At 35.4% G+C, this 26,717-nt stretch overlaps 2 protein-coding genes across 2 annotated transcripts in view; both read left to right on the top strand.

Moving 5' to 3' along the window:
- LOC145308745 (acetylcholine receptor subunit alpha-L1-like) overlaps window positions 1–20,765 on the top strand; it is a 30,951-nt gene extending 10,186 nt beyond the window's left edge. The window contains exons 7-15 of the mRNA XM_080150291.1: window positions 8,688–8,718; window positions 9,336–9,451; window positions 10,466–10,578; window positions 11,062–11,136; window positions 15,752–15,842; window positions 16,053–16,170; window positions 16,658–16,773; window positions 17,457–17,555; window positions 18,462–20,765. Of these exons, the coding sequence (XP_080006417.1) occupies window positions 8,688–8,718; window positions 9,336–9,451; window positions 10,466–10,578; window positions 11,062–11,136; window positions 15,752–15,842; window positions 16,053–16,170; window positions 16,658–16,773; window positions 17,457–17,555; window positions 18,462–18,674 (972 nt within the window). The 3' untranslated portion in view covers window positions 18,675–20,765. The remainder of the gene's footprint in view (window positions 1–8,687; window positions 8,719–9,335; window positions 9,452–10,465; window positions 10,579–11,061; window positions 11,137–15,751; window positions 15,843–16,052; window positions 16,171–16,657; window positions 16,774–17,456; window positions 17,556–18,461) is intronic.
- Window positions 111–6,753, top strand: LOC145308728 (uncharacterized). The gene is made up of 2 exons (XM_080150290.1): window positions 111–364; window positions 665–6,753. The coding sequence occupies exon 2, from the start codon at window positions 943–945 to the stop codon at window positions 6,556–6,558; it is 5,616 nt and encodes a 1,871-aa protein (XP_080006416.1). The 5' UTR covers window positions 111–364; window positions 665–942; the 3' UTR covers window positions 6,559–6,753.
- Window positions 20,766–26,717: the final 5,952 nt, after the last annotated feature.

Genomic DNA, 26,717 nt, shown 5'->3' with positions numbered 1-26,717 from the left:
TTTAATGAATTTTGATTGGTTGGTTTTTCAGTTAAGTGTCCAAATGTTCCTAACACTAATTGTAATTTTGTGTATTTACATTGGTGTCTTAACCTCTTTTCGAGGAAGCTTTGTGTTTATCAAGTTCGAAATTAAATTCCTTATCATTAAACCAAAAACAAAGCGCAAATGTCGTCTTTTAGGGCTTTCCTTTCATAATGTGGCGCGGCATAGAGTGTTTGTTTATTTTGAAGCGCACGTTCTTTACTTTTGAATGAGATGTGAGAGTGTGAAGATTGCGGAGAACAAAATTGGGCCTATCATTGGTCTCATTGAGTGTGAACTACCCTAGTATATCAGGGATTTGAAACCATAAGAGCTTCAGGTAGAATTTGTTAATTTGATTAAGAAGTATGGTGTATAAGGCGATTATATGTAGTTTTAAAAAGGCTTTAGCCAGCTAAACATGAAACTTAATTATGATTAATATATGTTTTAGTAATTTTTTATGTGCCTTAATGTTGCATTTAACAATGATTTATTAAACCAAATAATTTTCCTTTAAAGCCAAAGTTTCCAAAGATTCTTTAACCATAAGAAAAGAAAAAGATTTTTTTTAGTGCTCAAAGTTTTAAGATAACGAATAATATTTTATTCTGTTTATTAATTGATCTTGTAATTTCAGGTCTTTTGAAATAATTTCATCAATAAATCTATATTCAAACCTGCTGTTGAATCTTGATGGTTCCTGGTATTGGGGGTTTTGTATGTTCGCCAACTGATCTCGTGAACTTCCCGCTAATTCGGAAGTCCAAGCTCAACCAAAGTGTTATGGTTGAGACAATTTCAAAATATCTGATGAATAGGCGTTAGCATTCATCAAGAGATCAATAGCATCTAGTGAATTATTGATGCAATAAACTGTGACAATTTTTCTGTGAAATAAGTACCTAGTGAATCAATATGCCACTAACCAAAAAGCAGAAAATTGAGCGAGCTATCGCTATTGGCAGTGAAAGGCTAGAAGTTTTTGATGAACAGTTAAAATTGTTTTATGACAATCTAAAAGCCTGCCAAAGTTTTAGTTCATGTGAAAATGTGAATGTAAAATCAATTCGTGACATTTTTAGTGAGGTCAAGGACCAATCTGACCTAATAAAAAGTCTAAAACCTGCCGTGGAGACTAGTGAGCTGCGCGAGTTTAAGCGTGATTTGGATGAAGCTAGTGAGCAGAAAACTGTTGCAGATAAAGTTTATGCGTCGTTGGAGCAGTGTACAAAAATTCTGTACTGGCTTGACAATGATTCAGATGACGCGAGGTCAAGCACTGTCGCCAGGAACCTCGACGTCATTGAGAAGGTGAAGATGGACATGGGAGTGCTTAAAATTTCCGTGGAGTTGCGCCAAGAAGTACGTGATATGTACCGAAGGCTTAGAGAGATGGAACGTCGTTCATCTAACCTGGATGAGAGTGGGACACCTGCCATGCTCTCCAGAAGTATGTCTGCCGTGGATATTCGGAGTTCCAACCCGCAGTATGGGCGCTGGGACAACAGTTTATTGCCGTCGTTCGACGGTACTGACACGGATTACCCAAACTTTAAACAGGTCTTTAAGGATCTATGCTCTGGTTATGGATTTGCTGACCAGAGGTTAAGCCTGATGTTGTGTATGGAGAAGGTGATAACCAACCCGGAACTACGCAAGCAAGTGTCAGCGATTAGAGATCACAATGAACAATGGGCGTTTCTTGACCAGATGTTTTTATCAAACACTCGTCGGTTCATGAGAATTTTAACTAAGTTGAACAAGATGAAACCTGTGGATAAACCTGTGGACGTGGTTAGCGCAATTGCTACCTTCAAGAGCATGATGCAGGAGGTAGAAGCCATCGTTGGTTCTGCAGCTAAGGATTACAACCACCTAACTCTCATTCATATTTTTAAAGACAAGTGCCCTGAAAATTTGAGGGATAAAATTATGATGGAGCTTGGTAGCATGAACCAACCAAACATCCCGAAGATTGTTGAACTGCTGGAGAGGACCAGAGGTGCCATGTTGGCCGGTGATATGTCCTATGATAGTGGCGCCGGCAAGAGAAATCGTGATAGAGCTGCCGCCGCGCAAGTATCTGGCCGCAGCGACGATAAGAATGGAAAGGCTGGAAAGGGCAAGGCTTCCAAGTGGAACAGTGCATGTCCTGTGGAGAGCTGCAAGGAGAAACACCCGATTTTCCGTTGCCTCACGTTTAAGAAGATGGATGTGGTTGACCGAAAGAAAATTGTCCAGCAGAAGAAGTTATGTGAACTCTGCTTGTGCGACGGCCATACTGCTGACAAGTGTAATAAATCTGAGAAGCTTGGTGTTTGTGGTACTAATAATTGCGACAGATACCATTCCAGGTTACTCCATGAGGCTAGTGCTGGTGTGAATACAGTCTACAAGTCAAGTTCTGCACCCAGCCCCTGTACCTTCTTACTTCAGTTAGTTCCTGTTGTAGCACCTGGCGGCGGCACCTGCCACGCCACGGTAATGTTTGACTCCGGGGCAAATTTGCCACTTGTGTCTGAGAAGTTATCCAACAAGTTGAAGCTGAAATCTACTGGCAGATATACAACTATTTCTGTAGCTGATGGCAGTGAGTCTTCCTGCCGCAATGTTGTGTTTTATCTGAAGGATAGGGACGGCAATCTGAGGGAGTTTGAGGCAGCTGTCATGCCTACCCTCGGCGGGGCCAACGAGATGCGCTCGGTCCACCCCGAAACTGCCGCCGAGATATTTAAAATGCCGCCAGAAAGGTTTACATATATTAGTGGAGGCTTAGATATCATCATTGGAAATACACATCCTGACGTGTTTCCTTCAACCTACCAGAAAGTGGGCCAGTCTATGTTGTGGCGAACCATTTTTGGTAGTGGTTTTATCTGTACGAGTGCTGATGGTGGAGCTGGAGATCAAAAGTCGGCTTATAAGGCTGTCAGTGTCAGTGGAGGCACTTTGCCAGACTTTCTGACGTCTGAATCGTTTGGCATACAGCCGCAGGCACTTTGTCCAGGATGTACTGCTTGTCAAGAGTGCAAGGCTATGGCCGACGGCACTACCTGGGACCAGCGTGAGAGGCAGAGGATAATTGAGGCAGGTTTAACCCTAGACTTGCAGTCCAACAAGTGGACAGGTCAATATGCTTATATTGAAGATCCTCACACTTTACCCTACAATGAAAGTTTAGCCCGCAAAATTGCTGAAAAGGATCGTGCCAGGATGGTCAAGGAAGGTACCTATGGAATGTATGTGGAGGTATTCAACGACGCCATAAGAAGAGGCGTTTTCCAAAAAGCCACGCCTGAAGAGTTGCAGTATGAAGGACCTAAGTCTTGTTCATCAATAGTGGTTGCTTTCAAGGAGGATTCAAGTTCCACACCCATGCGATTGTGTGCCAATAGTTCTCTGACGTTCAAGGGTACCAGTTTTAATAACATAATGCTGGGAGGCCCGCCGCCAATGCAGAAGATATTTTATCATTTGATGCTTTTCCGCGGTTACAAGGTTGGTATAACCGCGGATATCTCCAAGTTTTATAACTCCATCCTGGCCACAGAGTTCGACAGCCAGATGAAGAGAGTTTTATTTTCCCCGACGCCAGATGGTCCACTTGAAATTTACCTGACCAAAGTTGTAAATTTCGGCGAGTTAGCTGCGGGAAATTTGGCAGTTACAGCCCTGAAGTTGACGTCCCGCCTGTTCGGCGGAAAGAGTGAAGCAGAGGTCAAGGAGATGTATGGAGAGGGACAAATAAATGGTAGTGAAATTGTTGCCAAACCTGAATTATGGAAGGAGCCACAAATACCTACCTACCCTGATGAGGAATTCAAGTTACCTCAGATTCCAGTTGCAGTCAAGCTTGAGAAGCACAGCTTCATAGATGACGTTATTTCGGGAGCAGGATCGAAGCCAGAAGCCAAGGAGATGATGAAAGAGGCCGACAGGATTATCGGTAAAGGTAGTTTTTCCTTCAAACAAGTCATTTATTCTGGAGATGATTGCCAGCATACCAAGGTTCTCGGGCTGATATGGAAGCCAGCCACCGATGTGTTGTCCATCGCCACAAGAGTCAACCAAGATGGTAAAGTCAAGGGAAAGAAGGTGAAAGAGGATGCTGATTTGTACAACCTCCAGGACGCCTTGGACGAGAATCTGACAAAGAAGATGGTCCATAGGTTCGCCGCCCAAACCTTCGACCCGATCGGGCTTTGCAGCCCTATTCTGTTGAGAATTAAACTTGTCCTGCGGAAAACTTGTTTGCTGAATTTGGGCTGGCAAGATTTCATTCCAAAAAGTCTACGGGATGAACTTGTTCAGTCGCTGGAGGACAGAGCTGAGGTCGCTAAATTGGAGTTTGACCGTTGTGTGGTTCCGGATGAACCAACTGGCCTTCCATCCTTGATGATGTTTTCGGATGGGTCATCAGAGGCTTATGCAAGTAATGCATATTTGAGGTGGCCAACTAGACAAGGATTTGAAACGTTTCTGCTAGCCACCAAGTCAAGAGTTGCGCCGGTCAAGTGTGAATCAATTCCACGCCTTGAGTTGATGGGGTGCCAGATGTCCACAAGGTTGGCAAAGTCCGTCAGAGATGCCCTGCCCTTTGATATTATCAGAGTGATGTATTTTACTGATTCATCGTGTGTTTTATCACAAATAGTTTCCAACAGTGCTATGTTGAACACATTTAATTCTCATCGTATTGGAGAAATTCAATCTGCGACCAACAAGGATGACTGGAGGTGGGTCCCGGGGACGCAAAACGTTGCAGATTTGGGCACCAGAAGCACCTGCAAAGTATCAGATTTGGGACCAGGTTCCAGGTACAGATTGGGCCCAGAATGGTTGCGCCAGGATGAAAGTGCGTGGCCGGTGAAAACTGCCGAAGAAGTCAAGCAGGTTTTACCCCCTGAGGAGTTGAATACCAAAATGGTTAAGTTATGTTCAATGAAAGTTGCCGGAGAAGCCGCTGAAGATGTCTTTAGGTTTAAGCACAGGAGGTCATTTGGACAGGCCAAACGTATTATGGCAGCTGTCCTGCAAGTTGCGAACACCTGGTTGAAGAAGCTAAAGAGCAGACAAGAAGGTAAGGCTACAGCCGCTGGTAGTCATGTAGCAGCCGCAGATGCTGTGTACAAGCCGTCTTTGTACAATTTTATGGCGGCGGCGGAACTTTTCATTGTGTCCCGAAGCCAAGAGGATGAGTGGATAAATGATGCTAAAGGCAATTATGCGTCATTAAATCCATTAGTGCATGAAGTATCATTGACCTGGCCTGTCGTTGGTCCCGGTGGAAATTATGTGACCAGGGAGATGAGGATTCTTAAAATGGTTGGTCGAGGACAGCCAGTCATTGACGCCATTACTGGCGGCCGTAAAATGATATTTGAAGACATGCCAGGTTTAATAATTTTGGAGCCTGGTAATTGGTTAGCTGCTGTTTTTATGAGAGAAGCGCATGTTGAGCTTCACTCTGGTGTCCGTGGAACTTTAGCTGAGAGCCGCCGTTGGTGCTGGATTGTGAAGGCAAGGAGGTTGGCCATCATGGAAGTGAAGAAATGTTGGCCCTGCAGTGTTGAGAGGGCTAAGGAATGTCGTGCTACCATGAAGGAGGTGTTACCTGACAAGTTGGTCCCGAGCAGGCCTTTTGAAGCTGTGCAAATCGACCTGATGGGTCCGCTGGTTACGAGGAGAGCTGCCGCCAAAACGAGGAGTCAGACAGCAACGAAGAAGGTGTGGGTGTTCGTGGTGGTCTGCAGATTCTCAGGGGCGTTGTGGTTAGATGCCTTGGAAAAGTATGATACCAGCAGTATCCTGTTGTCCCTGCGCAAGTTGGAAGCTGTTCATTGTCTGCCGAAGATCATAGTAAGCGACATGGGCACACAATTATCCGGTGCTCGCAAGGTTTTAGAGCAGAAGTTGGGCAGCCAGGTAGAGTTTTCTTGGTCTCAGATCCCGGCCCGAGCCCACCATTATATTGGGCAGGCTGAGAAAATGGTGGGATTAACCAAGAGATTGCTGTCCAAGAAGTTGGTGAATAGTTCTGTTAATTTCAACGAGCTCCTGGTGCTGTTGGCGGAGGTCAGTAAAATTATGAATAGCAGACCACTGACGATTGAAGCTGCGAACGACGTGGAGAATTGGCGGCTAATTACCCCTGGCCAGCTGCTGGGAAATGTTGACCGCCAGCCGTTGTGCAATGTGGCGATGAAACCGGAGGACCAAATTTCCTCCAGGTTGAAGTTGTTGGAAGATTTATCTGCCCAGTTTTGGACTGCCTACCGCCAGGAGATCCTACCGAAGATATTACGGATGTCCAAGTGGAAGGATGAGATGGCAGAGCCACTAGCTGATGGAGATGTAGTTCTGGTTACGAGTACCAATCCGCTGATGAGATGTTTGAGGATGGGCCGAGTGACGAGAATTGAGGATGGAAGAAAGACGGCAAGAGTCTTGTTCAGACTGACGGATAAATCTCCCCTAGAAGAACATGCTGTATCAGTCAGGCAGTTGTTAAAAATTATGATTAATAATTGATTCTTATTTTATGGAAATTGAGATTTTTTTAGTAAAAAGCCACATTTTTCATATGCCTATTTTTATGCCTAAAATAAGAATCAAATGAAATGCGATTAAATATTCTTCTATTTCATATGCTCAAATTTAATTTTATTGAGTTTAATTTCTTTTCAAAAGTACAATTCATTTTAAAACTTACCTGAAAAGTTTAACAAAAAGGAATAAATGTGTCGAGGTTGCGTGATTCGATATTTATTCTATGAAAAAAATCAAGTATTTTTTAGCAGATATTTTTTAAAATTATATATGAATTTCAATCAAGTAAAACATTTTTATTCAGATCAAGGAATGATTGAAAATTCATATTTAAAGTTTTTTTTTACAAAGAAAAATTGGTATTTTTTTCATAATTTCAATGAAAATTCTAACGAAGATATTAATATTTTGCTATTCTTTAAGTATTAAAAAGTTTTATTGTTGATTAAGATATTACAGTTCTTATTCATTAGGTTTGAAAAACTTTCTGCCCAAGGATTTTGAAAAATTTTTCTTACTACTCTTTTTGATGCTTAACAAATTTAGTTTTAAGTACCTATAAATCTTAATTTTCTTGTCTAAGATTTATTTCGTTTTATTTTTACCATTATTGTTTACATTTACATTTCAACCTGATTTCGTAGGTACTTATTGATTTATTAATAATGATTTATTACCTATTGATTATGAAATGATTATTTAGTATAGTTGTTATATTACAACATCATGATTAATAGGATTATCCATTTTAGGATTGTGTATGTGATCTTGTGATTGTCATGTGCATGGAATGTTGTATGGTACAAACCAATCCCCATCCTTCTATCCTAAATGTGAGGTATTATGAGTCCTAGTGAGGAGTATAATATTGTGTATGCATTTCACGGGGTTTCATTTAGTTAGGAGCAAAATTGTCACGTTTTCGGGATGTGGCCATTCTCATGTGATTATGGTGAGTTGAGTTTAGTGAGAAATGTTGCTAGTGCTCAGCGCGAAAAAAAAACCTTGAATCTCGTTAAGGAAGTTAATTTGACTTTCAAACGGGGGGTGTGTCTTAACCTCTTTTCGAGGAAGCTTTGTGTTTATCAAGTTCGAAATTAAATTCCTTATCATTAAACCAAAAACAAAGCGCAAATGTCGTCTTTTAGGGCTTTCCTTTCATAATGTGGCGCGGCATAGAGTGTTTGTTTATTTTGAAGCGCACGTTCTTTACTTTTGAATGAGATGTGAGAGTGTGAAGATTGCGGAGAACAAAATTGGGCCTATCATTGGTCTCATTGAGTGTGAACTACCCTAGTATATCAGGGATTTGAAACCATAAGAGCTTCAGGTAGAATTTGTTAATTTGATTAAGAAGTATGGTGTATAAGGCGATTATATGTAGTTTTAAAAAGGCTTTAGCCAGCTAAACATGAAACTTAATTATGATTAATATATGTTTTAGTAATTTTTTATGTGCCTTAATGTTGCATTTAACAATGATTTATTAAACCAAATAATTTTCCTTTAAAGCCAAAGTTTCCAAAGATTCTTTAACCATAAGAAAAGAAAAAGATTTTTTTTAGTGCTCAAAGTTTTAAGATAACGAATAATATTTTATTCTGTTTATTAATTGATCTTGTAATTTCAGGTCTTTTGAAATAATTTCATCAATAAATCTATATTCAAACCTGCTGTTGAATCTTGATGGTTCCTGGTATTGGGGGTTTTGTATGTTCGCCAACTGATCTCGTGAACTTCCCGCTAATTCGGAAGTCCAAGCTCAACCAAAGTGTTATGGTTGAGACAATTGGGGATGGACATAAATTTTTCGTTTATTGTTTAATCCCTTTAGATGAATATAAAAATATTTAATAAAATATTTAATTAAAAACAAATCAAATCCTAAACCAGTCTATTATAAATTGTACTTTAAAAATGCTAATTATGTACTAGTATTAGTATTATGTATTAAAACTTTGCAAGTGTAACTCATTTGAATTTAGAACAAAATTTAGTTAGTTAATCAAACTAGACTCATTATTACGATGGAAGGCCTCTCAAGGTCCCTCAATTTTTTTTTATTCTGGAAATGACAGAAAATTAAGCTTTATTGAACATTCCTGTTTTAGGTTTATGCTTGTTGCCCAGAACCTTATCCAGGTATGATTTTATTTGAAGCGCTGGAAAGTGCCATGTGTGACGTCATAAAAAGCCATATCCTATTAAATAAAGTAGTAGGCTTTTTTTGTCTGTAGCGAAGGATCTTCATAACTGCTCTACAGATATGGGTCTCCTATAAGTGTAGTAATTTAAAAAGAACCTTCAAAGGTTGCTAAAAAAATAGAGCTTTAAACCCTTAATGGTTGGTCGTATATTTTGTTTATGATTTAAAATATCTTCGCTACTATTGAATGTTATTGTCCTTGTCTGTTTCAAATCAGTAGGAGCCGTTTTGGATCTTTTAAAAGGAAAAACAAAATAAATTTACCTCAGATAAGATATAAGTAGACAAAATAAATAGACTGAATGTATAAGCTATCAATCTTAGAATCCTTTATATTGATGAATGTTGTATTAGTCAGATACTAGATATTAGTTAGAGTAGTAAGAGTAGATGTTTTAGGGGTTTTCATTCCCACTTCTTCTCACTCATTTTTATGACGACACATGGCTGATTTTTCAGACACTTTGTAAAGTTACGTACATGTTGTTCATATTTTCATACATATATCCTGCACAAAAATCTTAATCATCCAAAAAATGTTTATTTTTTTCAGATATTTTCTTCTATCTGAAGATTCGCCGGAAGCCTCTGTTTTACATAGTGAACCTGATTATTCCTTGTGTGGGTATTTTCTACCTGTCAATCCTGGTTTTCTATCTTCCAGCTCAGGTATAGATAGATAGATAAAAAGATTTTTTCTACCTGTCAATTCTGGTTTTCTATCTTCCAGCACAGTTAGGATTATACTTAGTTTATGTATCCTTATAATAAAGTAACAGGATGTATGTAGGTTAGTTTGTACCGAAGGATCTCGCGAACTGCAGAACCGACTGTTACTTTTATATAATTATTATATAAAGATTCTATAAAATTGTTAGTATTTCAATCATATCGTATAAATAAATCTATAAATATAGATGTATAACCAGACAACTACGTAGTTTCCCCTTTTAGGGACCTTTTTCGTCTGCTAGCGAATTGCTTTTTTCTCTTTTGTAGCGACTTTGTTGTATTAATATTCCCTCCTTTTTTGGTTGATTTTCAAAGGGTCTTTGGAATAGGAACATACAGTCATTTAACCCCTTCCCACTCTATTGTTTTAATCTAATATCTTATTTGTTTGATTAATTTTAATCTATTAAATCGATGCATTATAATAATGAGAAAATAAGGTCTTCACACAATGCAAAAATTTCATAATCTTAAATTGAATGAGATTGAAAAATGCATTTAAGAACAAGAACGCTAAATCCTTATAATAAAGTAACAGGATCTGTGTGTGTGTATCGAAGGATCTCGCTAACCACTGAACCGATATGGTTCCCTTTTACAGGGTAAACCTTCTCATAGGGTCTGAGAAGGTTTATAACTATTTTGGGTGAGGGTACCACCGCCCTCCCAAGAGAAAATATAATATATAATCGCAGGGATATAAAGAGATAAGACAATGGTCGAAAAATTTATTTCAAATCATGATACACAAAATTACCCCTTATATAGATTAAAATAACTGGTTAAAACGTTTGAACACTTAACTTAATCATCTAACCAACCAAATCCCCAATGTTAAGCGAACGAATAAATCTTTGGGGACTAGTGTAATAAACAGCCCATTGTCCCCTCTCTCTCTCTCTCAGATACCTACGTCTTCAGGCTATTTTTTGAAATTTTGAATTATTTTAGTCTGGAGAGAAGACAGCTTTGGCTATAGCCATCCTTGTGTCCCAGACCCTGTACTTTACTCTGGTTATTGAGGTTATTCCGGCCACTTCTCTCACACTTCCTCTGCTTGGAAGGTAATATTTATAAAATTCTGCATTCGGTAGCAGTTTGTAATTTATGACGTCACTTTTTATAGGCACTATAAAGATCTTCGAAAATATGACTTAGTGTTTATCTTTATATTCTAATCATACAAACACAGACGGCGGATACAGTAGCTAGACAAAGTGTCTAAAAAAATCAGCCTTTTGACGTCATAATAATGAGGGATTATCCATCTCTTTTCTCCCATCTCTTTTGAAGAGATTTTCTTCCCCCCTTCCCTTTTTCTTTCCCGAAACGTATATGACATAACTGGAATCGCACTTTTAAAAGTGATACAAAATCGGGACAGATTGGGCTTTCTCACAACGTTCTACTTTGTATTACAGATATTTGTTATTCTCTATGGTGTTAGTGGCTGTTTCTGTTTGTTTATATTCTGTTTATTTCAGATATTTGTTATTCTCTATGGTGTTAGTGGCTGTTTCTGTTTGTTTATATTCTGTTTATTTCAGATATTTGTTATTCTCTATGGTGTTAGTGGCTGTTTCTGTTTGTTTGGCCACCATTGTTTTAAATCTACATTACAGGTAGGATAAAAGCTCCTCTCCAGTATGGCTTCAAAGCCGATCAATATCCGCTGGATTAGAACTGGTACTAAAGGGTGTGCAAAAAAATGCGGACATTTTTTAAAATTTAGATTGCGCGGCTTGTGATAATAGTAGAAAACCGTTATGCATATCATTAGAATTAACCGCTATGAAGTCTATTTTTTGGAAATATAAAAACGATTCCTGTGCTACGTATAGTTTAGGAGTGATGTGGTACAATGTCCCAACTGGCTTAAAACTTGACTTGCGAGTAAATCATTAAAGATTAAATTAAAGGGTATGCAAATAAAAATACGTACATTTTTAAAATTTTAATTGTTCGGCTTGTGTTAATGGTAGAAAAATGTTTTGCATACCTATGGAATTGCTATATACTCTATTTTATGGAAATATAAGAACCATTCATGTGCTACGTATAAATAATGAGCTCTGTGGTAGAATGTCCAAACTGACTTGAACATCCAAAAAAAAATTCTCCACTTTTCTCACATTTATCAATACAGCTCCTAAACTAAAAATAGTACAAAAGTCGTACTTATATTTCCAAAAAATAGAGCTTATGACGATTCTAACGATATACATGGCATTTTTCTACTATTCACACAAGCCGAGCAGTTTGCATTTTAAAAATGTCCGCACACCCTTTTTTTATCTTTAATGATTTACGCGCAAGTCAAGTTTTAAGTCAGTTTACCATTTTACCACATAGCTTCTAAACTATACGTACCACAGGAATCGTTTTTACATTTCCAAAAATAGACTTCACAGTGGTTCTAACGGTATGCATAACGTTGTTCTACTATTAACACAAGCCAAGCAATCTAAATTTTAAAAAGGTACATATTTTTTTATATACTTTAATCTTTAATGATTTACTCGCAAGTCAAGTTTTAAGGCAGTTAGGACATTTTACCACATCGCTTCTAAACTATACGTAGCACAGGAATCGTTTTTATATTTCCAAAAAATAGACTTCATAGCGGTTCTAATAATATGTATAACGTTTTTCTACTATTAACACAAGCCGCGCAATCAAATTTTTAAAATGTCCGCATTTTTTTTGCACACCCTTTAGGCCCTACTGAAAAATCATGTATCGTACGTATTATATTAAGTTTTTTTACGGATATAAAAATGTACAATCATAATATTAAATCCAGTTTTGTTAGCCTGTGCCTTCGGAATCTTGGGGCTAACAAAACTGGTTCTAATCTTATAATTGTATATTTTCATGTCCGCGGAAAGCTGTTTATAATACGATGCGATAAATACCTATTAACAAAATCGTTATTTTAGCCCACTGCAAGTTTCAGAAAAATATGAAAGTCTGGTGTATGATCTAAGTAATACTATATCCATTACTAGCGGCTTCGCCCCTAGCCTCTGGGGGCTTTGCCCCATGAGGTAATTTTTAAAAAAAAATTGGTGCTGCCCATAAATTATGACACCAGGAATTATTTTTTTTTTTTGAGGGGGGGGGGGGAAGAGTAGAATCCGATCGGTTAATTGGTTTCCGAGATCTTAAAGGGACGGAAGGACAGACAGACAGACGGACAGACATCAAGCTACTTTGTATTATAGATGGTGATTGTCAAAGAAGTAGATGGTTATTTTTAGATACATTAAAAAACTATATTTGCTTATTTTATTTATAGCTCTAAATATTACAAAAATGGATTTATTATTACTTGGATCTAACACCAGATTTTCATGTTCTCTAGTAAAGTAAAACTCGTAGCGGGCTTAAATAACGATCTCCCCTCCCTTTACCCTATCCCCTTCTACTGGATGAACGGCCCGACCAATAAATGACATGGGAAATAATAAGTTAAATTGACGATAATTTTACCCCGTATCCATGTATATTCTATATCCATTATTTTACCAATATCGAGAATTAAGGTTTATACACATATTTTTGGTATTCGCATAAATTAGCAAAATAATAGTTATTTATCGCATTGTATTATAAACAGTTTTCCGCGGATAAAAAAATATGTTAAAACCAATTTGTTTGCTTCGAAATGCCGAGATGCTATATATAATTTTTCAGTATGGCTGAAACCGGTTCTAATCCACTGGATATTTATCGGTTTAGAAATTATACTGGAATTTAGGTTTATACACATATTTTTGGTGTTTACATAAGTAAGCAAATATACAAGAAGAGTGTCATTTTTACCTTAAAGTTGTGTTTTAGCGTTTAGTCAAATGCGCTTATTAAGTCAAACTGTTCTTAATTATGAACATTTCATATATATACCTACATTTGACTTTAACCCTTACAGATCGGGGGGGGGGGGGCTCAAAGAGCCCCCCCCTCTAGTTTTTTCAATCTCATTTTTTTTGTAGGTAAGATGGAGAGCTGTAACTTCATGACTTTTCAAGTTTAGTAATTATACGTCGTTGATTTTATTAGGATATCTGGTCTGTGTCGGTCGTGGTGCCCGGTCAAAGTCGGTTGGGTAGCAAAAAAAATTAGAAAAAATTCTAAATAAATCTTAATTTCTACATTATGACTTTTGTGTATATGTAGAAACCTAAAAATTTTTTGATTAATACTTAGATATCAATGACCTTCTGAGAAAAGTGATGTTATGACCGTTTGACCGCTCCCTGACCGACTTTATGACCGATTTTTGTCCGGCTTTTACTACAGATATAAATCATGAATATCGTGGCTTCTATCACAGCTAGAGACCTATAATTTTTTTTGGTAAATCCTTGAGCAATAATAAACAGATAAAAATATTAATTTGCGCCGCCAACCGCCGTTTTACCGCCGTAACCGCCGAAAATGGCGGTTTCCGTTATTTGCCGTTTTTCGGCGATGATCAGAAAAAGTAATTTTTTTGTTATGAAAAATAAAAGTTCGTCCTAAAATTTGGTCATCCTAGCTGCAAAATTGGCCGCTCTACAGCTGTTTTAAAATTTAGCGGCTGGCCGCTAAAAAGCGGCTAAGGAGCGGTCTGACTGCTATGACTAGAAAAAGTAATTTTCTCTAAAAATACACATGAACCACCAGAAAAAAATTTTACGTCTTTAGGAGCCGAGATAGAGGGAGGGGGCTCTTTGAGCCCCCCCCCCCCCCCCCCCCCCGATCTATTAAGGTGGGAATTGGGGCCCGATCTGTAAGGGTTAAAAGCGCATTTTACAAAACGCTAACACACAACTTTACGAAAAATGCGCGAAAAAATGACCCTATTATTTAAATTATCAAATAGACAAGTTTAAAGTTATTAGTATCGCATTTTAATATCCAAATCAGCATAGCTTCTTATTTTGATAATATAAGGATAGATAACTCTTTTAATCTTTGAAATTACCATATCATATATTTCTAAAACTACCATTATAAGAACCCCCCAAAAAAATGATAAAATAAAAAATTTAAAATACAAAATTGGGTTGTTGAATCCAGTCCCCACCCCCTCTTCAAGTGCCCCTAGAGGCCTCTAGGGGGCGTAATCGCTAGTTTATAGATATAATATTTATGTAAGTGTGAAGGAACAGCCAATATTTGTATAATCCTAGAATTTGCCGCATTATTTCCTTCCTGGGCTACAAAGATAGGACAACGGACTGTTAATTAAAATTTGTTTGTATTTGTATAGTGTTGCCTTACTTGAAGTATGGTTTACATTTGTATTTTCATTCCCATATAAACAACCCCTTAAATAGTGGATGTAAATATTCATTTATTTCCCTGGTATCTCATTTATATCCCTGGTATGATTTTAGAAGATTTTTAATTTTTTTTGGAAGATTTTATAATTTTTATTAATTACTAGAAGAAAGAAAAATTATACCATGGAAATAAATGAAATTTAAAAACCAAAATTAAACCACATTTTACTAGCATAAAAATGAGTTTTTGTTTAAATGAGAATGATATTCCTGTCCAGTTTTTTGTTTAGGAATGAATATTTCTTACCCGAGGGGAATAAATGATGGACCGATAGGTCATCATTTATTCACTGGACAGGAATACCCCATTTCAACATCAATCAGCAAAGAATAACCCGCAATAGATGACAAATAATAAATTTGTGTTATTACGGAATGAAAGGTTCCGTGATTTTTTTTGGCTGTTGAAATATATAAATAGAACGTAGGTATGAATCTGAGATTGATAATAAATGTATATTGTATAGATGTATATTACTGACAACTACCTCCCCCATGTAGCAAGAAACCTTTAGCTATAAGACGAAAATGAATTTCAATAATTTGGATAAGTACAAAATATATAAATATCTATGAAACCAAGTACCTACACATTGTATTGCGAGAAATATAGAATTATTGCTATACCTAATATTGGTACTAGCGGCTACGCCCATAGAGGCCTCTAGGGGCACTTTAGATATTTTTTAAAAAATATTTAATTTAAGAAATAATTTGTCTATATTGCGTTCAAGTATATTTAATATAATATTTAAATTTTTTGTGATTTCTCCCCCAAATAGTTTTAAACCTTCCCATTACCAATAAGAAGCTACCCTTTAAAGAGGACACGATTGGTTCAGCGGTTAGCGAGATCCTTTGGTACAGTCAAACAAACATCCTGTTACTTTATTATTCAAATATTTAGGAAACCAAGTACACATCGTATGCCAAGTTGGGTGAGAACTATACTCATACAGAAGATGCCGGGACTATTGATGATGAGAGTGCCAAAACAGGTACAAAATTCTGTTGAAGTATATAAAACACGATACTGACCCGAAGACGACATTTCATTCCGCCTATTTTTCAGTCAAAAGTGACATTCAGGTTAGTACAACACCACCTTTTATAGAAGGGACAAATGAAAAAACACCATAAGAATTTATCAGCATCATTAAAATTATTTGAGAGAAAAATAAAAAGAGATTATAATTATAATTTTTTAGGTGGTAAAATCTGGAAACGGAGTACGTAGAAGCAAATATCTCCGCCAGTCAGATCCTGCTCTAGCAGAGCTCTCAGAGTGTGATCCTCCTACTCAATCACACAGAGATTCTCTCACAGGTATAAAGATATAGTTATAATATGATCCTCTTGTCCTCAAGAAATATCCTGCTCTAGCAGAGCTCTCAGAGTGTGATCCTCCTACTCAATCACACAGAGACTCTCTTACAGGTATAAAAATAGTTATAATAGGATCCTCTTATCCTCAAGAAAGATCCTGCTCTAGTAGAGCTTACATAGTGTGATCCTCCTACTCAATCACACAGATCTAAAGGGATAAGACAATGGCCGATAATTTTATGTAAATTAAATCCCCAATGATTTTACACAAAATTACACATTTTATAGATTACAATTAGTGGTTGAAAGGTTTGGACATTCAACTAAATATACCAACCAATTAAATAAAAGTCCCCGAAGTAATTGAGCTAACGAATATGAAAGCGTTATTATATAACTTTGGGGACTTGTGTAATAAACAACCCAATGTCCCCTCCTTCCCTGACTTGAAGAGTTATATTTTTAAAATATCCTTTCTTTTTTTTAGCTGGGGGTGTGAATGGAGGTGGCTTACCCGCACCAGATAAATTGAATGGAGAACTAAGAAATCATCTTGACTCCATTTTCTCGGGCTTCCAGAAGCTAATTAATGGTACTACTCAGGTAAAAACATGTTTTTTTTTGTGTGCAAGTAATGAGGGTACAATAGCTGATAGACTTATTTAGACCCGAATCTCACCTAAAGTATACAAAAGCTACCAAATTATATTAAGAAGTAATAAACTGTTCCTATAAATACTTTGAAAAACAAAAACAAAAAAAATTGACTTTAGGGAAAAAACAACTTTCAAATTTAGAGTTATGATGCATATTGCAAAAATCTAGATTAAAATACATATTAGAAAATAAATATTTTGGTGAAGTACAGTTCACGGTAAAATGTTCCTGGTAACTAATATCTTTAAAAATTCTATGAACTTTAAAGGCTGCTAACGGCCAAACGGTGGAACGTATAAATTTTGCTCGCACAGAATTTTTTCCGACACAAAAGGCCTACAAATAATCTGGAATATTCATTGATTATAAATGCACATTTTTCTCGCATTGCACATAAATGCGCGAAAAAGACGTATTTTTTCAGTTTTTTCTTCAGTGAAGCTTTCAATGTGCATTTCTTTGCTATTCCAGATTATTTATAGGCTTCTTATGTGGCTAAAAATGGTGTTCGGACATGAAGTGTCGTTTGGCAGCAAGCAGCCTTAAAAATTCATAGATTTTGGTAGATAATCGTTACCAGGAACATTTTGCGGTGAACTGCACTTGACCACAGTATTTTTATATTCTAGGCTGTGCAACACAGAAAGTTACCCTTCCTGGTTGAGAAAACTATTCACAATATTTTATTTATCAAAACACACATACAGAGACAGGATGAATTTGATGCGGTGAGTAATCCTTTAAAAAGTAACAGGATGTCTGTCTTTCTGTCTGTCTGCTTGTTTGTTTGTGCCAAATGGATCTCGCTAAAAGCTGAACCTATATGGTTCTCCTGTACAGAGTAGCTTCTCATAAGACTTGGCAATTTTTATATCTATTTTGGGGGAGGTTACTCCTACTATCCCAAAAGTTCTTAAGTAAAGCAGGAGCTACTTAAAAACTATGGTAAATGTAATTTTATTTTGTCGAAGCATTGCACTTAAAATGACTCTTTTATTGATTTTTTTTAAAACTTTCAAAATTTCAGGGATTTCCAGGGAAAAGACAATAGCCGATAAATTGTTTTGAAACTGTAAACAAAATTATATTCTAAATTAGAATCATAGGTCTGTACAATCCAATGAAATTTTAAGCCAACAGATGAGGATGAATAAAAACTTTGGTTACCATTATGATTTATAATCTCATGTTCCCTCCTCCCTGACTTATTGTATTATTACGCTTCTTATTGATGAAATTGTTGTCTGTAAAAGGTTTAACTCGATGTATACTGTACTGTGATATTTAGATTCAAGTCTTAGGACAGTTTTAGCTTTTTTAATTGCCTTCTCTACCCCTTCCAATACAGCGCCTTAGTATTTGATAAATTTTCAAATAGCAGCAACTATACAATTATTGGATCTAGTGCAGTTCACGGTAAATTGTTTCTGGTAACATTATCTCAAAGAATCTATTGATTTTAAAGGCTGCCAGCTGCCAAACGGCTGAACGAACGTACATATCATGCTCGAACACCGTTTTAAGCAGCTAAAGAAGGCATAACAATAGGTTCCACCGTTCATAGATTTTTCGAGATAATCGTTACTAGAAACATTTCACCGTGATCTGCACTCGATCCCAATTATTACTTGCAGGAGGATCAAGACTGGGGCATCGTGGCAATGGTTTTGGACCGTCTGTTTCTCTGGATATTCGGTGCAGCCGCCGTGATTGGCTCCTTTATGATTCTTACAGAGTCGCCATCACTGTTCGAGGACACGGAGCCAATTGATGTCAAGTATTCTAATATTGCAAAGGAGGAAGCTATCAACGCTATTGAAGAAACTACAATGAGTTTCTTACACTAGTCCCCAAAGTTTTAAAATAATAATATCCGTTAGATAAATATCGGTTCTCAGCCATACTGAAAAATTATGTATATCATCGTATTATATCCAGTTTCCTACTAATATAAAATGTACAATTATAAGATTAAAACTAGTTTTGTTAAACCTTGCCTTTGGCATCTCGGGGTTAACAAAACTGGTTTTAATCTAATGATTGTACGTACATCTTTATATCCGCGGAAAGCTGTTTATAATACCATGCAATAAATAACTATACTTTGTCTTTTACTACAATGAGTGAAAACTAAAATCATAGTTCCTTTTCAAGAAAATATTATCATTTGACGAAACAGTTGTATAATTTGTATAAATTAAACTATATTTCAATCAGAAGCAGTTGAAGTGCCTAATAAAAATGACGTCATACAATACAAATGACCAATGAGAGGCCAGAATACATTTTAATAGTGGTCAATATATACTGTCCTATGATTGATCATTAGTATTGTGTGACGTCATTTTTATTAGGCACTAATAACTGCTTCTTTCAATCATTAGAAAACAAGGATGACAACATCCATAAAAGCGAAGCTCTGAAACATTAGGACAAACGGATATTAACACTTGTATAATGTCAGAACTGAATAATCATAATGCGAATGTATAAGAGTCAAAGCAAAATTGTAAGTAAATTTGTTGAAAAACTGCTTGATACAGGATAATGTTTATGGACATACTTACATTTTTAGGACTTGATTATAGAGTTGCTTCGCTTATAAAATTGTACTTTGTTGTCCCAGGAATCAGTATACCAAAAATCAGACCAATCGGATAATTAGGTCACATACAAATTTGTTGTTAAAAATGTAAAAAAATCAACATGTTTAAAATGGACGTACGGACATTCTGCTAATGATTATAGAGTTGCTACGCTTTCTAACTCGTACCTAACTATTACAGGAATCACCATGCAAAATTTGAAATCGATAGGACAATTCTAACATGCCTTAATTAACGAAAAAAGCTATATAAAAAAGTAAAAAAATCAATATGTTAAAAATGGACGTACGGACATTTTGGTAATGATTATAGAGTTGCTACGCTTTTTAAATCGTACTTAACTACTAATGGAATCACCATGCAAAATTTGAAATCGATAGGACAATTCTAACATGTCTAAATTAACGAAAAAAGCTATCCGTTACTTACGTACGGACGTACGGACGGACCGACCCTAATTATAGAAAAGCTTCGCTTTTAAAAATATTTTATTTTCTTTTTTTTTACTTGAATACTATTAAAATTATTTATAATTGAAATGTATTTTATTCATAAATGTGTAGGACAAAAAGAATTTATATTTGAAGTTAAAAATAACAACTTATAATTTGAACTTTGTTTTAACTAAAAGTTTCTTTAAATATGTTTTTGTTCCAATATTTATCTTTGCATATTAAAATGTAAAAGTTCTTTATTTAATAAACTGTGTCAAATAATGACAGTAGATCCTGCCTATTTTTCCCCACCCTTCTTGTTAAGTTACGTCAATATTTGATTTTTGGGTTTTTGGAACAAGTGCAGTTCACGGTAAAATTTTAAAAACTGCTAGCTGCCAAACGGAAGAAAGTACAATCATGCCCGCACACCGTTTTAATTGCGGCATAAGAAGGACTCCAATGATGTACAGGGAAAGCTTAACTGAAGAAAAAACGCGTAAAAATAAGTCATTTTGCGCATTTATGTGAACTGACTGCGCGATAACTGTGCATTATTGATTAATGACTATTCCAGATTATTTGAAGGCCACCGTTTGTCAGTTAAATTTTTGTGCGAGCATAATCTAAATGTTCCACCGTTTGGCCGTCAGAAGCCTTTAAAGTTTACAGACTTTTGGAGATAATCGTTACCAGGAACATTGAACCGTAATCAGCACTAGATCCGAGTTTTTTTTTAATATTAAAGCTGAATATTTTATTATGAAAGTTGGAGACACTACATATGAATGTTAAAATTAAACTTTGTGATGTATTATAATGTATGTATTTAAAACATATATATAGAAATGTAAATATTCTCTAGGTATTATTAGAATAAATATTATTAATAATTTTAGCATTTTAAAAATGTTATAACTGTTTTTGGTAATATTTTCTTTTTAAAATCTATTCGTATTATACGTTTTTTATGATATATGATATATAGTAAGGTCGGATCTAAGGATCTAACCGCTAAACTAATATGGTTCTCCTTTCGGATCTAAGGATCTAACCGCTGAACTGATATGGTTCTCCTTTACAGTGAAGCTTGTTACAGGTCCTGGGAAGGTTTATAACTATTTTGGGGGAGGATATCTTCACTCTCACAAGAGTTATCGCCCCTAGAAAAAAATAACCCCAAATTTTTTTACTTTGAAAAAGAATTAAATTTAAAATAATGTGTTAAGAAGATAACAAACTTTTGAGGATGTAACAAATGAGTGGTCGATTTTCCAAAAACCCCCACCATAAGTGCCCTATGAGGCATATGGGGCGTAGCCGCTAGTATTGATTATAAGATTAATGTAAACAAGGATGACAACGTCCACAGAAGCAATTATTTTATATCCTGGACGTACTAACGTTATAGTGGTTCATTTTTAGAGCAGCTGTCCAATCTATCTATCCAATCCTATCTCGTATACTCTTGAAGAGGTTGCGTGATTATGTGATTGCATGATTATGTTAGGTTAAAGGGTGTTAAAAAAACCGATCGCTTCACTCTTTTCAATATAAACCCTACAGTTTTGGTCAAAAACTAACAAAAAATGACCCAAATCATGTCCAAGCAATGACAATTAGAAAACATTATTGATTTTGATTTCTACTTACCTTTCCTTAGCACTACAGCTCGAGTCCTAGCCCCTGTGGAGAATTTTTCCTTACATGGAGATTAAAAATCAACAAATCGTCTTAAATACTACAAATCGTGTAGATAGACCCCATAATGTTCAAAGTTTTTGATAGGGCATATAAAGACCTTTCTATAGACACCTTAACCAGGTTTCTAACTCAATTCTAGCCAATTTGGCATAAAAAAGACAGACCAATCAAACATTGAAACATTAAAGGTATCTCTAGTGATGTTTGACAGATCTTTCTTTTTGATGCCAAAATGGCTAAAATTGTGTTAGAAACCTGGTGAAGGTGTCTATAGAAAGATCTTTACATGCCCCATGAATAATTCTAAACATTATGGGGTCTATCTACAAGATTTTAAGTACTTAAGACGGTTTATTCTTTTTTTTTAAAGCAAAGCTTTTCTATAATTAGGGTTGGTCCGTACGTCCGTCCGAGATAGATAGCTTTTATTCGTTAATATACACTGTTAAAAATAATTTTTTTTTTTAGCATCAGATGATACTCTATATTCTTCACATTAATGTATAGTATCAATCCGTACGTACTAGGAAAAAAACCTCATTACGATACAAGGAAGTTTTCAATGCTGTATTAAGTATTAGGTAATGTTCTGTGAAGTAACATGTAGTACTTAATAATGTATTTGTCTGTAGAGTATTATCCAATACGCTCTTGGGAATAAAATTCAATATGGTAGAAGTAAGTTTTTAATACTCTCCTTTGCAATTTTTGATATCCTCTATCATAATTTTTGATACGCTGTACAGTATGAAACTGTTTTACTTTGAATGAAAGATCAGTTTATAATATATTGTTATTATATGTACATATACATTTTGTTATATCAACAAACATACCAAGCAGAGCCATAAAAGTAAAACATTAATTTAAATGTAAATTTAGTAAAAAAATTACTTTAAAGATGTTTAGGACTAAACATTATCCTTAAAAATAAAAACTATGGTCAGTCATAATTACAAAAAACAAAACTATAAATTTGAGCATAAATAGTAACATTTCATCTTTGTCTAAAACGACCAAGCATTGAAACACTTCCATGAGAGGTGTGCACGAATGGTGTCTGTTTCAATTATTCTTTACAGTACAGATTCGTACCCTAGAACGTATGAATAGTTACTATGTTAATAAACCATTCTCTTGTGTATTGTCTGATACGCTACAGCGAATGAAATAGTACTAAATCAAGAAACATTTCTACAGCGTATTTTCGATACCCTACAACGTATAAAATATTACTATTTTTATAAACTTTTCTACAGCGTATTCTATAGTACCCTAGAGCGTATCAATCGATACTAAAAAAATGTATGGGTTCTGTATAGTAATAATTATTGTGTTATATAGTATTACATAGTGTTATATATTAATTACTAGCGGCTTCGCCCCTAGCCTCTAGGGGCTTTGCCCCAAGAGGTGATAAAAAAAAATTATTGTGAAAATCGTAAAGGACCATGGAAATCTCCTTTAAAAAAAAAAAAAAAAAAAAAAAGGGGGGGATTTTTTGGTTTTTTGGGGGGGTTGGGGGTGTCCCACCCCCCGAGAAAATAGCTTAAAACCCCCACAGGACCAATAGGTAGATACCCTGAAGAGTAGAATCCGATCGGTTTAGTGGTTACCGAGATCTTAAGGGACAGACAGACAGACGGTCAGACGGACAGACGGACAGACAGACATCGTTCTACTTTGTATTATAGATATAGTTGTAGGGTACTTACGGGTCCAATACTCTCCAGAGTATCAATTGATACTAAATAAAAAAATTATTTTTAACAATGTAGGCATGTTATAATTGTCCCATCGATTTCAAACTTTGCATGATGATTCCTGTAGTAGTTAGTTACGATTTCAAAAGCGTAGCAACTCTATAATCATTACCAGAATGTCCGTATGTCCATTTTAAACATGTTGATTTTTCTACTTTTTAACAACAAATTTTTATGTGATCTAATTATCCGTTTTATCTGATTTTTGGTATATTGATTCCTGGGACAACAAAGAACAATAGTATAAGCAAAGCAACTCTATAATCAAGTCCTAAAAATGTAAGTATGTCCAAAACATTATTCTGTATCAAGCAGTTTTTCAACAAATTTAGTTACAATTTGGATTCGACTCTTTCGATACTTTTATATTCTGATTATTCAGTTCAGACACTAGACAAGTGTTAATGTCCGTTTATCCTACCGTTTCAGTGCTTCGCTTTTATGGATGTTGTCATCCTTGTTTAAAGACAGAGCTGTCATGTCTCAATGTTTGATGGGTCTGTCTTATTGATGCCAAATTGGCAAGGATTGAGTTAGAAATTTGAATAAGGCGTCTATAGAAAGGTCTTTGTATGCCCCATCAAAAACTCTGAACATTATGGGGTCTATCTACAAGATTTCAATTACTTTAGACAATTAATTCTTTTAAAAAAACTGTTTGTAATAAAATATGCACTCTCCATATGTAAGGAAAAATTCTGTACAAGGGCTAGGAATCGAGCTGTAGCTTGCTCAGGAGAGGTGAGTAGAAATCAAAATTCAATAGTGTTTTCTCATTGTCATTGCTTGGACATGAATTGGGTCATTTTTTGTTAGTTTTTGACCAAAACTTTAGGGTTTATATTGAAAAGAGTGAAGCGATCGGCATTTTTTTAACACCCTTTAGGTAAGGCTAGGTTGGTTATTAGTGTTACCCTAATCTAAGCGAACCTAACCTAAGTAGAATTGACGCCATTTTAATCTGCGCTGAAATTGGGGCGTAGCCGCTGTATTATATAAAGCAGCTTCACTAATTCAAAATGAATAATTTAATTATATGTAAATAAATATTTAAATTATAATTTCAAGGGCAAAAATCACAAAACTTGTATAATTTTTTGATGCTTTTGCTTTCGCAACCAATTCAATTGGGCATTGCCCAAAGATTTTGTGAGGATTCTCTCATCCACCCATATTTGTTTTTGTCTATTTTTTTGGTAGGGGGACATTTTTCAATTTTTGGTGTGTTGGAGGTGTATCTCTCCCAGCCCCCAAGAAAATATATAAGCCATAAATCACCCCGCAAAAGTAGAGCTCAAGCTTCAGACGGACAAATGACATCCAGACGGACAGACATCATTCTAATTTGCACATAAACTTTGCATTATAAATTAAGGTCTTCATTTTTATGGCGAAATGTTGTAAAATTTAATTTTCAATTTTTGCTTTTATACAAATAATTATTTTTTTCTCCGTTTATTTGATAGTAACCGTTTTTTTTTTAAAATTAATATTTATAATAAATGATATACTTTGTTATTTCTTCATATTTAGATAATTTGTTTGGGCACTATATGTTAGATTCTTGTTTAGTAGATAATTTGTCTTGGCACCCCTGAGCGGAAAGTTGTATCAGCTGATTACTGGGCAGACATGTCTATCTACCTATCCCCTCTCTTGCTGCATGGCAGCTGAATGGCTCCCTCCCCCTCTACACGCACAATTGTCGTCATCATTCTTACCTTTTACCTTCCCATTGTGTAGGACATCCTCTTTTCTCCACCCCCAATGATAATATGACCCTCCCCCTTTTCTCTCCATTTTGTATTGTAAGAATTTTGTACTCAGCCAAAAATCAGCTTAGCATTGGGATTTTATAAGTTATCCTTCTTCTTGGCTGCCACAACACATAGTTTAAGTTTTAAAACTATTTTTTAGTGTTTTAGTTGTGTTTTTTTTATTTTTAAAGTATTGTATACCGTTATGCTAGCCGAATGTTAGATTTTAAGCAATGTTTCATAATTCAAATTCGTACTTTTGAATTGAAATTTTATTACAGCATGCTGTGCGCTTATTTGCTATATAAAAATGTATGTTTTTTTAGTGATTTTAATAAATTTTAATTTAGGAATTCCTTTTTGGCATTTTTTTACCCAAAAACCTAGGGTAAGGGGGGGGAAGTTTCGGTAAGGGGCTATTCTCGGTAATTTCGACCTACCTTCATTAAATGACCTTTTTCTCCATGTTCCTTTCAAATGACAGAAAAAAACATAAAAGCAAATTTGTTCCTTATTAAATTGCCTACAAAAAAGTATAAAATGAATTTTTTGTGAGATGAATATTAAGGGTACTTATTGGGTCTCAAAGTCGGACGAAATTTTTTTTTTTTCCAAAAATTTTTTAGTAGGTGTGTAAAGATCGACCTACACAAAAATTGGTAAGACCTAGAGCTGATCTGAAAAACTTTTTGAACTAGAAATTGCCCGCTTTTTCCAAATCCGTTGAGAGCTTTAAAATCGGGTTAATATTTTTTTCAAAAATGACCAAATTTGGCGCCGGGGGAAAAATCGGTAATTTCAAAAGAAATTAAAATTCAACTTTTAAGGTCATGTTTTCATGTTTTCTTTTGTCAAATCTATTATTCCATATGGACTTTTTAAGAATTAGGCCTAAAAATGAATAGAACAGATAAAAAACAAAAAAAAAATTAATTTTATTTTTTGAATCAAAATTTTGCGAGGAAAAAATCAAAATTTCTGGTCCTTTGAAAAAAAAATATTTTTGACATAGGAGGAATAGTCCGATCTTTATGAATTTTTTTGTAGTTAATCCCAATCACCTATACTAATTATGATTTATTACGCTTGTTTGGTCGTTTGGTCTTTTTTCATCGATTTTTTTAAGGTTAAAATGTAGTCAAGATTTTTTGCAAAGATGACACTTTTGCTTCAAATTCAATTTTTGAGGTCAATTTTTAATCAATTTTCATGTTTTTAGGGCTAAATCTATAGTTCAATGTGAGCTTTTTTAGGATCAGGCCTAAAAAGTAATAAAACACGTTTTTTTCTTATATTAATTTTAAGTTTTTAAAAAAAAAAATTTCGAAAAAAAAAATCGAAAATTCGCGTCTTTCAAAAAAATTCATTTTTAACATAGAAGGAATAGTCCGATCATTATGAAACTTTTTGTGGATAATCCCTATAACCTATACTAATTATGATTATTTATGTTCGACTGGCCGTTTGGCCGTTTTTCATCGATTTTTTTTAGGTTGAAAAAAATTACCGATATTTCCCCCGGTGGTGGGGAAATATCGGTAACTTTTTTGCAGTCAATTTCGGCCAACTTCTAAAAGTCCTAGGATAATGTCCTTTTAGGACCTGATAGTCCTTTCCGTAAGCTTT

Source organism: Acartia tonsa, chromosome 2 (assembly GCF_053477335.1).
Source record: "Acartia tonsa isolate MP-2025a chromosome 2, ASM5347733v1, whole genome shotgun sequence".
NCBI lineage: Eukaryota > Metazoa > Arthropoda > Copepoda > Calanoida > Acartiidae > Acartia > Acartia tonsa.
Note: the sequence above shows the minus strand (reverse complement) of the source record. Positions and strands in the feature narration are given on the sequence as shown.